Source organism: Macrotis lagotis, chromosome 8, assembly GCF_037893015.1.
Source record: "Macrotis lagotis isolate mMagLag1 chromosome 8, bilby.v1.9.chrom.fasta, whole genome shotgun sequence".
Classification (NCBI taxonomy): domain Eukaryota; kingdom Metazoa; phylum Chordata; class Mammalia; order Peramelemorphia; family Peramelidae; genus Macrotis; species Macrotis lagotis.
This window is the reverse complement of record NC_133665.1, coordinates 144,548,310-144,564,279: the sequence shown is the minus strand read 5'-3', so window position 1 is coordinate 144,564,279 and position 15,970 is coordinate 144,548,310. Positions and strand designations below refer to the sequence as shown.

The window sequence follows — 15,970 nt, the reverse complement described above, 5'->3', positions numbered from 1 at the left end:
TTTAGTTTGTTCTATTTGTTCCCATAAGACTAGCCATCACCAATGATTGGAAGTTGCAAAAATACAAATTTCAGCTTAAGATAAGGAAAATTTTCCAGGTGTTGAGTTATCCAAAATGTTCCCAGACTGCCTTGGTAGGGAGTAAGTTTCCTCTTATTGCAGTCTCTAAGTAAAGATTGAATGCCCATCTAAACCCTTTCCACCAGCAAATCTGTAAATAATCTCTTATAGTGCTTGGGATCATCTATAAAGGGTATTTAATCATCCCAGAAATCAGAGTAAGAGTTGGTTGAGTCTCATCTAAAATCTTTTGATAGATCAGCATAGACTTCTTTCTTTGAATCTATATATTATGTCTTTTTTCCCCTTAGTAGTCACTTACACCAATAATGTGGCATCCAGTAAGTTCCTTGGAAGACTATTCTTTTTTGTTTCACTCCCTTGCTCATCCTGCACATCCTGAATGGATACAGAGTGAATGCAAGGAGGAACATTCATGGAATCATGGAATGGCAGAATCTCAAAGTCAGAAGTGACCAACACATAGGACTATACAGTACGACTTATAAGGAAAAAGGAATCCATTCCATGATACGCCTAGCAAGTGATCACCCAGTCTTTGTTAGAATGCCATTAGTGAAGGGAAGGCTTTCCCTGACATTGAGTCTACCCTTACTTCTTGACAGTCTCCACCTCCAGCTCTAAGTTCTGTTCTTTTGGGGTCTGAACAAATCTAACTCTTCTTCCATGACATAGTCTTTCAAGTACTTAGTGATAATAGGACCTAAGATTTAGAGCATAGAATCACAGGGATTGATTAGCCCAACTATTTTATTTTAAAACCAAAGAAATGGAGATGAAGAGAAATTAAAAGACCATCTCTAGGGCATACAGGCAGCAAGTGAAAGAAATGGGATTTGAAACCAGAGCCTTGATTCCAAATCTAATATTCTCTAAACTCAATCACCTTGCCTCCATTGTTCTCTCTGACTTTCTCTTCTCCATCCTCAGTTACTTCAACCCTTCTTTCTATGGCTTGGGCTTGAGGTCCTTCACCATTCTGACTACCCTGTCCCAAATGAGCTCTAGTCTTTTTTTTTAAATGTGTTATCAACAATGAACACAGTTATGATTTTCTCAGAAGAGAGTACCAGAAGTCCTCTCACCTCCTTGTTCCTGGAAACTGCCACTCTTAATGAACCCAAGATGCCATTAACCTTTACAGGTAGGATGGATATGGCCGGTTCAGTAGGTTTAATTATGGCACCATGGCAGGAAGATCTTGTTTTCAAGCTGACTTTGGATTACCTCTCTCTCTATGACCCAGCCCAATACAACATGCCTAGTCCTACTTTCAAATAAGGGAATGAGAAGAAATGGCAAACATGGTTAAGTGGAATCGATACTGGAAGAGTTGTCTGATGTTTCTCATAATTTGGGGCAACTTTGGACAAGCTGGTACTTCTCTCTGAGTCTCAGTTTCATTTTGTGTAAAGTGAAGAAGTTGGATGAGGTGATCTGGACTGGCCCCTCCAGCTATAAATCTTATGATGAGGGTATGTGAGTGGACTCATAATCTGGTAGCTTCTTACATTTGTATTCACCATAAATTGCTATTTTTAAGAGTAACATGGTGTAGTAGGTAGAGTGAAGAGTTTAAGTCAGGAAAATCTGCGTTTAAATGCTACCTCTGACACTAACCAGTTGTGGGACCCTAAGATTCACACCCTCTGGGTTTATCAGGTCATTGATTTCAAAGGCCTATCTATAAAGTCATAGACCATGCTGGGAATTCCCACATGATGTGTTATCCCTAGCTACAGAATCACAGAGTCACTCACATGGATCTTCATCTTGCCATTGACTTCGATGACTCAGGAAGAGAGAATGAGACTGACAAGTCCACTTACTTAAATCCAGTTCATGCCCAACTCAAGACATCACCTCATGATGTCATCGGTTCACTTGGAGAATGAAGGACCAAAACCAAGTGAAATACAAATCAGGTTAGAAGTCAAGTGATAGGAGTTCTAATTCATTTGAGTTCTAGTCATAGTATTTAGAGATAGAAGGATCTTTAGTGATTGCCTGTTTTTAAAGAGGACATTTAGACATAGAAAAGAAAAAAAAATGTTTGTCCCAGGATTCACTAGTAGAAAATAACAGTGGGAAGATTTGAATCCAGGTCACCGAATGAAAGGTATAGAAGGGACTGGGAAAAACCTTCCAGTCCAACAGAAGTTAACAGATTTCAAATTGTTACACAGCAGGGATATCTTAAACAAGTAACTTCACTTTTCCCAATCTCACTTCTCTATAAAATGTTATACCCCAGAGAAGGTGCTTGATGAATTTGGTAAGTCTTAAAAAACTTAATAAAGTTTATTTTTGTGCAAGAAGAGACAGATTTCCAGAGCATAGGAACAGAGGTAATCTTCAAGAAACTATAAAGGTTACTCACATCATGGGTTAGACTTGGGTAAGTTGCTTATACCAGCAACAGAGGAACATCAAACAATCATCCAGATGTTTCCTTAATTGTTGCACTGAGATTGATTTGTTTTATTAGTTTATGCCATTAGTTCTGATAATGCAATCTGAAGTTGGGAAGACCACTTCATTCTGTCCTATATTCTATTTAATTACACACATCAGACTTTCCCAGGGACATTGGAATGTTAAGCAACTATGCCCTAGGGCCCCATACCTTTCATAAATAAGGAGGTTAAGCTAGGAAATTTCAAAGGTCCTTTCCTATATTCTGGGATGTCATACAAGTCTGTGGAGATATATAAAGATCCCATGTGTCTATAGTGAAAAGAACACTAAATAAAAGTCAAGACACCTGTTCTGGACTATGTTGCTTTCAATTAAACCCTGTATCCCCAGATCTCAGTTTCTATCTCTTCAAAATGAGTGGCTCGGCCTATATGATCTTTAAGATCCCTTCCACAAATAACATTCAATGATTCTGCACACCCAGGATCAGAATGTAATAGACAGCAGGTGTGGTCCCACTATAAGATGAAGATGCCAGAACTATGAAGTAAATCAGAGGGCTTCTTAGGATATGTCCCTAACTTACAAGAGAAGAGACCTGGGCATGTAGCCAGCTCCAGCCCAGGGACAGTAAAACCAAAGCCAACTGGATAATTGAGACAACAATTTAGAAAACTGAGCAACCTCCCCACAAAGCCACCATAAATAACCCCTCTTGAAGGAAAGCAATTAAAAAGCAAAAGCACACATATGAGAAAAGCCTTTATTAAGCATCTCATCTGTAAAGTAAATTATAAAAGAATATTAATATCATCAGGTAAATATCATCCTTTGGCAATTCATAGGAATACCATTGTATGCATTTGGTAGGATAAAGGTAATGGCTTCGCACTAAGCAAGGTTTTATCACAAGTCAATACAAATTCCCAAGAATTTTCTAAAATCTAAACTGTGAAATAAATATTCATTTTCCATTTTTATTTCCTGAAATTTCTAACATTGTTTTATCTCTAAATACATTACCATCTAGACCTTAACAAAAGCAGATGCTGAAGGAAGCTAAGGACCTTATGTCAACCCAGCTTTCCTTTCATATTCCCAATCCAATGAATTATTCAAGGACCCATTAGGAATAGATCAATTGAGATTCCTTATGACTCCCCTATCCAGGATTCTATTACCCCATTTCACCAGATGTTCGATGGTAATTCCTTGTATCTTCACCCCCAACAGAAGTGAATTCCAACACTCAGACTTACTACCCCATTCTGAACAGTTATTGATTGGGAACTTGGCTGCTCAAGTTCCATGGATGAACAGGAAGTAACCAATTATAATTCTTCTAATAAGAAGGCAGCCTACTGAACTATGCCACTGGATCTTTTATTGCTCCATAAGATCCTCTGAAATTTACCATACCATCTGCCCTACCATTGTGCATTCTGGATCCTTGGTCATTACGATATACCCTGACATTGTCCTCTAAGGACCCTTATCAGCTACTCTGCTGATGTACCCTAAGAACCCCTGGACCTTTCAACTACCATGCAACTATACCCTGCTTTATATGTTGCAGCCCATTTTTGGAATATGTAATTCTTTAAACTGTCTCAATATACTATTTATAAAAACACAGTGTTTGGCACATTGCTTAATGCTTAATAAATGCTTTTCCATTTTATTTTGGTAGAATTTTCTATTGTCTGTTCAAAGAATTAAAGTTAAGCCCCATAATTTTAAAATCTAGCTATATTTAACATTTCAACTTTGGTATTAGGATTAATGATAAAATCCAAATTAGAACTGGATATTCCTTCAAGAGTTCTCTACCTAAAGGAAGCCTAGAATCATGTGCATCCTCTCCAGAACCTAGAAGCTAGAAAAAGAAATTCTCCTCTCCCAAAGTTTACCAAGATGAAATATAGAATTATCATTATTTTCACCAATGAGGAGATTCTAAGCAAATGTCTAGGCAAAAAAAAAAAAAAGCCTGGAATGTTAATACCTTTCAACAATTCATTTGCAGCCCCAGCTTCTTTCTAATTCATTTCTGTTTAATCAGCCCTGAAAAACTGGTCATTTTTTATCAAGCTTCTGGCCTATTTGCCTATGCCAGATTGTCCAATATGGTAGCAATTGCTACATTAGCCCAGTGATGAATATTCTCTTCTCAATCAATACTCCAGGGGCAACTGTTTGCCACACCAAAACAGCAGCATCCAGTTAGATTTTCTCCACAATTCTGCTAACATAACTCTTAAAATTCTAGATTTTCTTTCCCCAGTCTTTCCTTCTCTTACCACCATGTGCTACCAACAATGAATTCCTCAGTATGACACTGGTAAGAAGCCCAACAATGAAATGACCTACAAATGTCCTATATTTGTCTTAACAAGAGTGTGCCATACATTAATTTGGGGGGCTTTTCATCCTTGGTACAGGGAGCATTTTCGAAGGAAATTACACCATATCTGGTCTTAAAGAGGTGATGAGACTTGCCTGGGATATGTGTCAGAGGAAGGACTGCATTTTAACATGCTCCCTCTGAGGTTAGCTCTGTCTCCCCATCCCAGTCTGTCTTTTAAGTCAACTGAGAAGAATAAATGCCATCCTCTAATCAAGGGTGAGGAGTGAGGAGTAGGTTAATAGAGAGGAGAAGAGGAGATTTTGCCAGAAGACCCAAAAGATTGAATGATCAGTTGATAGGAAGTGACACAAAATGCCCATAGGGGATGACTACTTTGATTATTAGGTCCATTCTTCTTGTACCATATCCCCATAATAGACAGTCCAGAGTTATATCTATATAGAGAATCTATGCTCACTTATACAATATACATATATACATCATTCATACATAAACATCCATAATAGGTCAGAAATTTTCTGCCAACACAAAGCTAAGCCCAATGACCTCAAAACCCTAGGCCTGGGTCCTGTTACACTCCTTAGCTTGCTGGGTGAAGCTCTTCAGGCTGGAGCTCTTACGGCTCAGGACGAAGGTAGAAGAGTTGCTTTTTTTACTGGCGCTGGTCTCACCTCCTGGGTTGGTCTTCAGGTAACTTGCTGAGCAGCAGAGAAAACGGTGTACTAGGTCATGAAAGAGGTGGCCTGTGAACAGCATGTAGATCCAGGGGTTGCAACAGCTGTTAAGACTTGCCAGGAGCATGGAAATGATGAACAAAGAGGCTGCAGAGAAGGTAAAAGTAAATATCAAAGCATTAAGAGGGTATCAAGTCAACATGGTAGTTGGCAGAGCCAGCCTGAGGGAAGCAAAAAACATGTGGCATGCCCACCAGCTCTAGTACTCACCTGTCTCCCTTTCTGGATCCTTCGGGTTGATCTTGACAGCTTCCTTTCCCATTCACCCAAGGCATCCCCCCATCAGCACCCAAGCAAGATCCTAACACTGCCAAGATAATCATAATTAAGCATAAATGCTTCCCAGACCCATGACTTTATCAATGTAAGGTCTTCCTCCACTGTTACAGATTGTAATCCCAGTTGGACAACATAGTGAACAGTCATCAACGGTGGCTCTCAACAAGAAAGCCAACACTCTGCAGCCAGGATTACTCCAACAAGCAATGAATTTAGAGTCATAGTACTTGAGTTCAAATCTCTCTTCTGACATTATCTTTTGAGGAAATTCATGCAACTTCTCCTCTGCCTCAGTTTTCTCATCTTTAAAATTGGGGGAAGTTGGATTAGATTTTCCCCAGTCCCTTTCGATTTTAGATCTAGGATCCTGTGGTCAAAGAGATATCTGGACCTCAGATATCTATTAGGTTCTCATTTTTTCTCATCTGTTAAATGAGAGGTTTAGACCAGATGACTTCCTTAGATCCTGATGACTGTTCTAGATCTATGATTCTATGATTCTGTGCAGAAAGTTTTACAGTCAGGCCTAATAGGCAGTTAAACTTGATGTTGTTTGCTGTTGGTGGTGGTGGTGATGATTGGTTGGTTGGTTTTTCCCCCTGGCAAGGGGGGGGGGGAATATATATATATATATGTGTATAGATATATATATATATATATATATATATAGAGAGAGAGAGAGAGAGAGAGAGAGAGAGAGAGAGAGATTTATGCCATGGACACCAGCACCTAACTCCCTACTTTAACAAACTCAACCCTAATCAAGGTAATTCAACATGGAAGCAGAAGGACTGCCTCTCCCAGAATGAGATGAATTCCTAAAGTTGTACAGAGGTGATAGTTCTTGGAAGCTACATCTATTGGCCGAATAGGGCCCTACAGGGAGATTCTCTAGGTCATGTCCATTTGTTCCTAGAAGATACTTGATTAAATAGCTCTATCATTACTGAAGCCCTGAGAGCTATTCTTAAGCCTTCTCAGTTTCTCAGAACAGCAAAAGAATTTCCTAACATAATAGAGGAGATGAAAAACAGATGGACTTTCTTTGGAGAAGGGGAGAGAGGAAGATTATCAGCAAAGATTTGGTTAAAGAGATGAACATTGAGGCTGCTAGGTGGTGCAGTGAATAGAGCACCGGCCTTGGAGTCAGGAGTACCTGGATTCAAATCCAGCCTCAGACACTTCATAATTACCTAGCTGTGTGGCCTTGGGCAAGCCACTTAAGCCCATTGCCTTGCAAAAAAAATTAATAATAATAATAATAACCTTTAAAAAAAGAGAGAAATAAACATTGAGTTGCTTTTTTGCTCAATTGGTCCGATACATTAGTCAAATCCTGGTGCAAGAGTTTCCAACTCATTAGACTGTGTATGAAATTGTAGATTTTTTTTTTGCAAGGCAATGGGGTTAAGTGGCTTGCCCAAGGCCACACAGCTAGGTAATTATGAAGTGTCTGAGGTTAGATTTGAACTCAGGTACTCCTGATTCCAGGGCCAGTGCTCTATCTACTGCACCACCTAGCCACCCTGAAATAGTAGATTTTAACAAAGAAGTTATCAAACTAGCAGAGGGAAACTACCATCTCTCTCAACAGTTTCTCTAAATCCTATTTATCTGTCAGTCCTAGCCTTTTTCATGAATATTTCCCTGACCATCTGAATCCTCAATGATCTCTCTTTCCACCAAACTCTTAGTCAAATATTTTGATCTGAGAAGGAATCTTGGAAGCCAGTGAATCCAATTTATTTTACAAATGAGAAAAGGAAGGCCCAGAGAAAGGAGGAGACATATTCAAGGTCACACAGCTAGTAACCATCAGAGTCAAGCATTGAAGCAAAGTCTTCTGACTTTCATACCAGTGATCTTTCCACTGAATCATGATTCTCCTGCAGCTCTGAGTGTAAGTCACACTAATGATAATGATGATGATGATGATGATGTTTATCCTTCATTCTCAAAAAAGACCATGATATCAGGAGGTGATGCCATGATAAGCACATGAATTGTATTTGAGTGGGGGAGAGGGGCCGAGCTAAGTCATCAATCTTACTTTTTTCCACCAGAACCATCTGGATCCAGTGACTGGATATGAATCAGGATTACTGGAGATGGCCCTAGATGCAAGGCAATCAGGGTTAAGTGACTCACCAATGTCACATAGCTAGTAAGTGTTAAGTATCTGAGGCTGGATTCTAACTTCTGTCCTCCTCTCTCCAAAACCAGGGCTCTAACCACTGGGTAAGCTAGTTGCTCCTATACTATTGCATATTTAATTAGATACCATCTTAAGTGACTTAATAATAATCCTTTCTAGAGCACTAACAAAATTGAGCAATTGTTGTAGTTCAGTTGTTTCAGTCATGTCTGACTCTTCATGGTCCCATTGGGGTTCCCTTGAAGGAGTTTGTCATTTCCTTCTCCAGCTCATTTCACAAATGAGGAAACCCAGGCAAACAAGGTGAAGTGACTTGCCTGGGATCACAAAATTAGGAAGTGCCTGAGACAAGATATGAATTTATGTCTATCCACTGCACCAACTAGCTGTCTATAACAATCCCTTATAGGGCATCAAAATAAAATCAAACAATTACATGATTCTTTAAAGTTTGCAAAATTATGTGTTTTTGAATATATGTAAATATAATCTGAATTTCATAATTGTGCTTTGTTCTTCAAACCAAACATTCTATCTCTCAATTCCAGGCATTTTGCTAACCCTCACATCTGGAACTGCCTCCTTCCTCCTCTCCACCTTAAGAACAGGTCTTATGGGGGTGGCTAGGTTGCTCAGTGGATAGAGCACCGGCCCTGGAGTCAGGAGTACCTGGGTTCAAATCTGGGCTCAGACACTTAATAATTACCTAGCTGTGTGGCCTTGGGCAAGCCACTTAACCCCATTGCCTTGTGAAAACCTTAAAAAAAAAAAAAAAGAATAGGTCTTATGTCACCTCCCTACTCCCTTAAGTCCATTGGCTCCCTATCTCCTCTAACATCAAATATAAAATCCTCTATTTGATTTTCAAAGCTCTTCTTAATCTGTCCTATGCATCATCAACCTTCCCACTTTTCTTATACTTTACACAGAAACTCTAGATACTGTGACCCTGGCCTCCTGGCTGTCAAGAAACCACACCTCTCAGCTTTCAGCATCACCTCTGATTTTCCCCGATGGAATGAATGGTCTTCCTCCTCTTCTCCACTTTTCAGTTCCCTTGATTTCCTTTAAGTCCCTACCTTCTAGAAAAAGGTCTTTCCTGCTCCTCCTCAAGGCCAGGGTCTTCCCTCTGTTAATTGTCTCCCAAATTATCCTTTTCATATAGCCTGTTTGCACACAGTTGTCTGCATCCTGCCTCCCCCATCAGATGGTGAGCAACTTGAAAGTAGGGACTGATTGCATTTTGCAATTTATTTGTATCCCTTCAGCTCTAATACAAGGCCTTCCACATAATAAGCCCACACAAAATACTTGTGGAGTGACTACCTGATTGCTTGAAAGAGCTGGTTTTAGAATCAGGAGATATGAATTCAAATCCTACCTCCAATGCTTGCAAGCAGTGTGATCTTGCGTAAAATCACTTATTGTGTTTGTAAAGACATCATCTGTAAAGACAAGAGTCTGAGGTTCTCTAGACCTCTGATCTAATTAACCTGTTGAGATAAATGCTTTTGTTTTAGTCTCACCTATCCCAGATATCATCTGTGTAAGAACTCCCTGATAAGGAAAGTCCCTCCCCTAGGACAGATCAACAATGCTTCTGCAATATTGAGCCTTAGAAAGTTCCCTGAGCTACTGAGCCTAGACTCAGACAGTTGATAAGTATCAGAGGTGAAATCTGAACTCAGATCTTCCTGCCCTTAACACTAGTTATTTGTGCACCATACCAGGCGGCCTCTCATATTTGATATAGCTAAGCCTTCTATCAACAGATAATGCACAAGTTTTTGAAGGCAGACACCATGGAGTGTGCTTCTCTCTATACCTCTAGACTAGGGCTGCCCAGCAGGGGCTGGACTCAAAGCAGGTACTCAATGAATCTTTACGGGTTGGTTAACAGAATTCATTCAGAGGGAATGCTGGGTGATGATGATGATGATGATGATGATGATGATGATGATGTCTGTTCTTTGTTCTCAAAAAGACACTGACATTAGGGAGATGGTGCCATGACATGCCCAAGAATTGAATTTGAGTGAAGAAGAACTGTTTTAAGTCACTGCTCCTCTGGAGCCATCTTGGTGCAATAGCTAGATATGAATCAGGATATCTGGCAATAACTCCAGATACAAGGCAATCATGGTTAAGTGACTTGCCTAAAGTCACATAGCTAGTAAGTGCTTGAGGCCAAATTTGAAATCAGGTCCTCCTCACTTTCTGGACCAAGGTTCTACCCATTATGCCATCTAACTGCCCTGGGAATGCTGGGTAGAGAAACAACAGAACCCTGAATGAGTAGATATCCAACCCCCATTTTCCATTTTCCTTGCCAATGATCATTACATTCAGGTGGGAAGTTCTGATAACAAATGAAGTCAACAACAGAAAAAGACCAGTACCCAAGATTTTCCTGATATGGTGGGACCAGTATTAAGGTTTCATAATAACATTAAATCAATGGCAAAGGCAAAAGACCAAAATTTCTTAACATAGTTGGAAACCAGCAATTTTCAAAGGGCTGCTATTTTATCTCCAAGTCCCACCAGTAAGCAGACAAATGCTTCTGAGGATAACAGATGAATTAATTTTTAAATTTTAAAGTAAATTTTAAAGATGACAATAAAGTGTATCACATTACTTAAAAGGAATTAGATCCAGGATCAGAAAATTTGATGTGAAAATGGATAGGCCAGAATTCAGGCAAAGCACTGACTAGGGAGAGTGTGGTCAGAGGATGGGCAATAAACTTACAGAAGGGGAACACTGAATAAAGAAATGGACTCAGAAAGTGATGAGCCCAGGTGATTTTGTTTGTTTTGCAATATTACCCATATCTGACCCAGAAAAATTAAAATAACACTTTTCTGTTCTAAGATTAGAAATGATCTCACTCAGGAATAGCCATGGTTAAACCTTATATTAGACTATAGAAGAGAACTGAATCAAGTATGCCTTCCCTTAATCAGACTGTCTTTGAAGCTTGTCTGTATCTCTGATCATGGAAGGCTCAAATTAGCCAGGAACAGCTGACTGGCAGTCAGCCACATGCTTTTCTAGGTGTGGTCAGCCCCATGGTCATACCAGTATAGAGACATATGGTCTACTTCATCTAAACCCAAAAAAATTCAATTCAAAAACACTTTACTCCTATCCAAATTGTCCAGAATAGAGGTATTTAGCACTTTTTTTTCCTTCTCTCCTCAAAACTCTTTGATGATTCCCTATTATTATTAAATGATATCTGAATTTGTTAATAGTAGCTAGCATTTTCATAGATGTTTAAGATTTGTGTAAGGCTTTACAAATCATATCTCAAGGATAATCTTTATCCTCACAATAACCCTGGGATGGTAGATGCTATTACTATCCCCATTTTAAAAATACTGAAGTGGATTCAACCAAGGTCACACAGTCAATATAGGTATAAAATAAGGCTCTCTGGAACTCTGAACTCATTAACCTGGTAAGATAGATGCTTTTTGTCAGTCTCACCTAGGACAAATACCATGCATGTAGGAGCTCTTTGTGAAGATGGCGCAGTGGATAGAGCACTGACCTTGGAGTCAGGAGGACAGGAGTTCAAATCCAGCTTCAGACATTTACTAGCTCTGTGCCCTTGGGCAAGTCATTTAATTCTCATTGCCTGTATACAGGGTTATCTCCAGTCATCCTAATTCATATCTGATAATGAGAAAGTGAGGCTGGTAACTTAGCACAGCCTTCCTTCATTCAAATCCAATTCATGTGCTTGTAATGGCATCATCTCCATGATGTCATGGTCTTCTTCAAGAATGAAGGACAAACATTATAATATACTCATTTCATAGGTACAGGAAGTAGAGGACCACAAGAAGAACCACCATATGAGGCAGGATTTTGAATTTGATCTTCCTTACTCCAGGTCCAACACTCTTTATACTGTATCACATAGATGCTTGGGTATTTAAGGCCCTTTCATTTCTAAACTTTTCCCACAGTATCCATCCTTTTATTCTCTCTATTGGAAGCAAACTGAATTACTGAGAATTTCCAAACTCTGTGTCTTTGCTTTACCTCATGCCTTATTCATAAAATCTCCCACTCCCAATTTAATTTAAATTAAAACAAATTTAAATAGTTTTTCAGTATTACTTCATATTTATAAAATTTGGAAGGATGAAAAATGAATTGTTGGCAGAGCTGTGGGAAAATATCACATTAATTCATTGCTCTTGGGGTTATGAACTGGTCTAATTTCTTGGAAAAGTAATAAGGAATTATACCACAAAATTTAAAAAAAAATATTTACACCCCTTTTCCTAACAATGCCAACATCAGACTTATACCATAAGGATATATATATATATATATATATATATATATATATATATATATATTTATATATATATAAATATATATATATATTGAAAAGGTCTGTTTATACAAAAGATATCTCTAGAAACTCTATTTGCAATAGCCAAAAGTCAAAAACAAATCATAATATATACTGCCACCCTGAAAGGAACAATAAATAAGAAGGTTTCAAAAAATGAGCAGGCTTACATGAAATGATGAAGATTAAGAAAATCAAATTCTAAAAATCAATATACACAGAGACTACAATTATGGAAATGAAAATGCTATCTGGTAACACAACTCAGGCTAAATACAATGGGTGATGTTGTTACTGGCTGATTAAAATTAATCCACACATCAATGAATGTATTGTTAGACCATCCATTTAATTAGTTTCATTGATTTTTTTCTTTTTTTCCTTTGGCTGGAAGAAGAGTTGACTTGTTGAAAGTCTAATAGAGGGTAATATACTTGAAAATGAAGTAGTGATGGAATAACAAAAGGTATAAATAAAAATCATTTCTTTAAAATGAAATTCCACCTCCTTCCTTACTTTTGACAAGTGAAAAATTACAAGGGCTGCAAAGGAATACAGAGTCATTCTTTTGTGTTATTGTGGTTGAAACAAATATTTCTTAAGCTGAATTGAATTAACAGAACTAAGAAAATAAAACAGGCCTTTCCTCTACACCATTAGTACATTATAGGAGACATGGAGATATGAAACAAATTCATACAAAGGTGCAAAGGACTGACAACAGGTTATCACAAGGGTTTTGGTGACACCTGTTTTATAGCACTTTACAATGTACCGCATTTTCCCCAGAGAAATCATTAGAAAACTGAGACTTGAGAAAGGTTCCTGTGATTTGTTGGTCTCACCACTAGTAAGAATGAGAGCTGGTTCTGTGTATTGTCATTTCCATTATTCCATGTTGCCCAAAAGAACGTTTTGAGCAGGGGAGAGGACAGGAGGGAATTGTGATTAAGAGTAAAGTTCAGAAAATGCAAAAGAGGTGTCACATTCTTTGTACACAAAGAAAAATTTAAAAAGTAGACTGAAGGACCTCTAGAGATAAATTTCATGTCCTTTTGAGAAGGACCTAAGCACTCCAAGCTGACCAATTATCAAAGACTGCCCCTTAGTGGCTGGTCTATAAGGGATCACAGAATCATTGAAACAGGATTGAAAGGAATCTTGGAGGTCATACAATCCAACCATTCTCCAGGATCCAAGAATCGTGTTACACCAACATTGGTGGAAGATCACCCAGCTTGTAGCTGGAAACTTTCTCACCTATCCTAAATCTTCTTTGGCTAAATAGTTCCCAGGCATTCCCTTTCCTTTCCCTATCAATACCATAGCTCTCTCACTACCCTAAATGACAGCCCCTTTCCCATGTCTCTAAAACCTTAGAAATATTGAATCCTATTCCCAGAGCAATTGCCTACAAATGCACTTAATTCACAGCACATTCTTAAGAGGCAGCTAGGTGGTGTAGCGAACAGAACACTGGAACTGGAATCAGAAAGCTCTGAGTTCAGCTCCTACTTCAGATGCCTACTGTGTGATCCTGGGTAAATCACTTCATCTTTCCTCATTTATAAGTGCTTCTCCAATTATAAAATTGGGATAAACCCTCCCTCGCAGTGTTATTCTGAGTGTCCAGATAAGATTACATAGGTAAAGTGGTTTACAAAGCCTAAAACATGCTATTACTCTATCCCCCTTATCAAGGGTCCAAAATCCTAGGCAAAACAAACTATAGGAGCAGCTAGGTGATACTGTGAATAGGGCACCAATCCTAAAGTCAAAAAGACCTGAGTTCAAAATTAGTTGTGTGACCTTGGGCAAGTCACTTAACCCCATTGCCTTGCCAAAAAACAAACAAAAATAAGCTATAACTATTTCCCCTTCCTTCTAGGTATCCTCATTTATTACTTTTGACCCCATAAAGATAAACCTCCTCTCACTGTTTCACTCATTGCAACCTTCAACCATCTAATTTCCTGATGTGATCACTGATAGAAATCTGGGAGAAGGAACGAGGGATTCTGGGTGAAAGGTGCACTGAAAAGTTGGGTGACCTGTCCCAAAGTCACACAGTTTGTAGGTGTCAAAATTAGGACCCAAGCCTTCTTTATTTCAAGGTTGACTCTATATCAACAATACTTCTCCCTTTGTCTTTCTTTTTTTTTTTTTTTTTTTTTGAGACTGGGTCTCCCTGTCACAACCAGATTGGAATCTTCGGCTCAACCACAGCAGAGAACTCCTGAACTCAAGTGATCCACCAGCCTCAGACCTCCCAGTAGCTGGGACCAAAGGCATGTGCCATCATACACAATACCTCTTCATTTTTAGCTCTAAATTTGGAGGCAGGAAGTCCTGAGTTCAAAACTTGCCTCAGTCAAATGCTAGCCACAAAACTCTGGGTCATTTAATATCTCGGCAACCTAAGCAATTACCTGTTGTAGCTAAGCAATGATGATGGATCTGGAAATCCTATCTCTTTCGCTTAGAAGTGGCATAACCTTAGGCTAGTTATTTAATCTTTATGGGCTTCAATCTCCTCATTTGTAAAATGAAAGAATTACCTCTAGGGTCCCGATGACCCTTCTAGTTCTATGTCTACAATTCTATGATTTACTATATCTTAGTTTATGATCTTCATTGGCAGAGGGAATTCCCATACTGGAAGTTCCCCCATGGGTTGGGGGGGGGAGTCCTAATGAACAGGAAAGCAAATGTAACAAAAGATGGGGTTTTTTGATAGAAAGCAGTTTGGCATCATTGCAAAAGTGATGCAATTTCCCTTCTGTGACCCAGTCCACTCTCCTCCTATTATTTCATTAGCAATAAACAGAGACAAGTAATTGAAATCCTAGCCCAATTAGTGGACAACAAGCCAGGAAGAAAAGAGAGGATTGATGATTGCGCCTATGATAGGACTTTGAAAACAACAGTTTTGGGAGTTGGTACCTGAACCCCCATCCAACTAATATGTCACTGATCACCTTGGAGATGGTGACTGGGTCAGCACTCGGGAACAGTGATTTATTGTATAAGTATCTTTGCTCACTCGCAGAGAGAATAACTGGTGACATCCATATATATCATGATCTTTGTAGTATCTATGAACTGACTGTGGGTCTTAGATAAGCTACAGCTACACAGTTGTGCAGCAATTTAAATGAATTTCCAACCTTAGTCCTTCTGTTGCTTCTATCCTTAATGGTAAAACTAAGCATCATGAGCATGTTCCCAGTGGCCTGGGTAGTAAATCCCTTTTTACTATGTTCTTACGATTAAGAAACATGAAGAGAAGTAGCCAATCATGATGTGGGGGCTCAGAGCTAGTATAATTCTGATTCATTAACACCCCCCAAGAACTACTACATGCTCCTCTGACTGTGAGAATGGGAAAAGCATTCATTCATTCCCTGAGAATTATAGCAAGTTTGTCATTTTCCCAGGCTCCCCCTGCTGTTGAATGGAATATACAACCTTTATTCTTGATGTAAATACAGGCTAGCAGCACAATAAAGTGAGTAACATATTTTAAATGATCAATACACAAAATAGAAATAATATCAGGTTCC

At 38.8% G+C, this 15,970-nt stretch overlaps 1 protein-coding gene across 1 annotated transcript in view; it reads right to left on the bottom strand.

Annotated features, from left to right (window-relative positions):
• Window positions 1-599: 599 nt before the first annotated feature.
• Window positions 600-15,970, bottom strand: part of OXTR (oxytocin receptor) — a 37,019-nt gene continuing 21,648 nt past the window's right edge. The window contains exon 2 of the mRNA XM_074198666.1: window positions 600-5,688. Coding sequence (XP_074054767.1) covers window positions 5,423-5,688 — 266 coding nt within the window. The 3' untranslated portion in view covers window positions 600-5,422. The remainder of the gene's footprint in view (window positions 5,689-15,970) is intronic.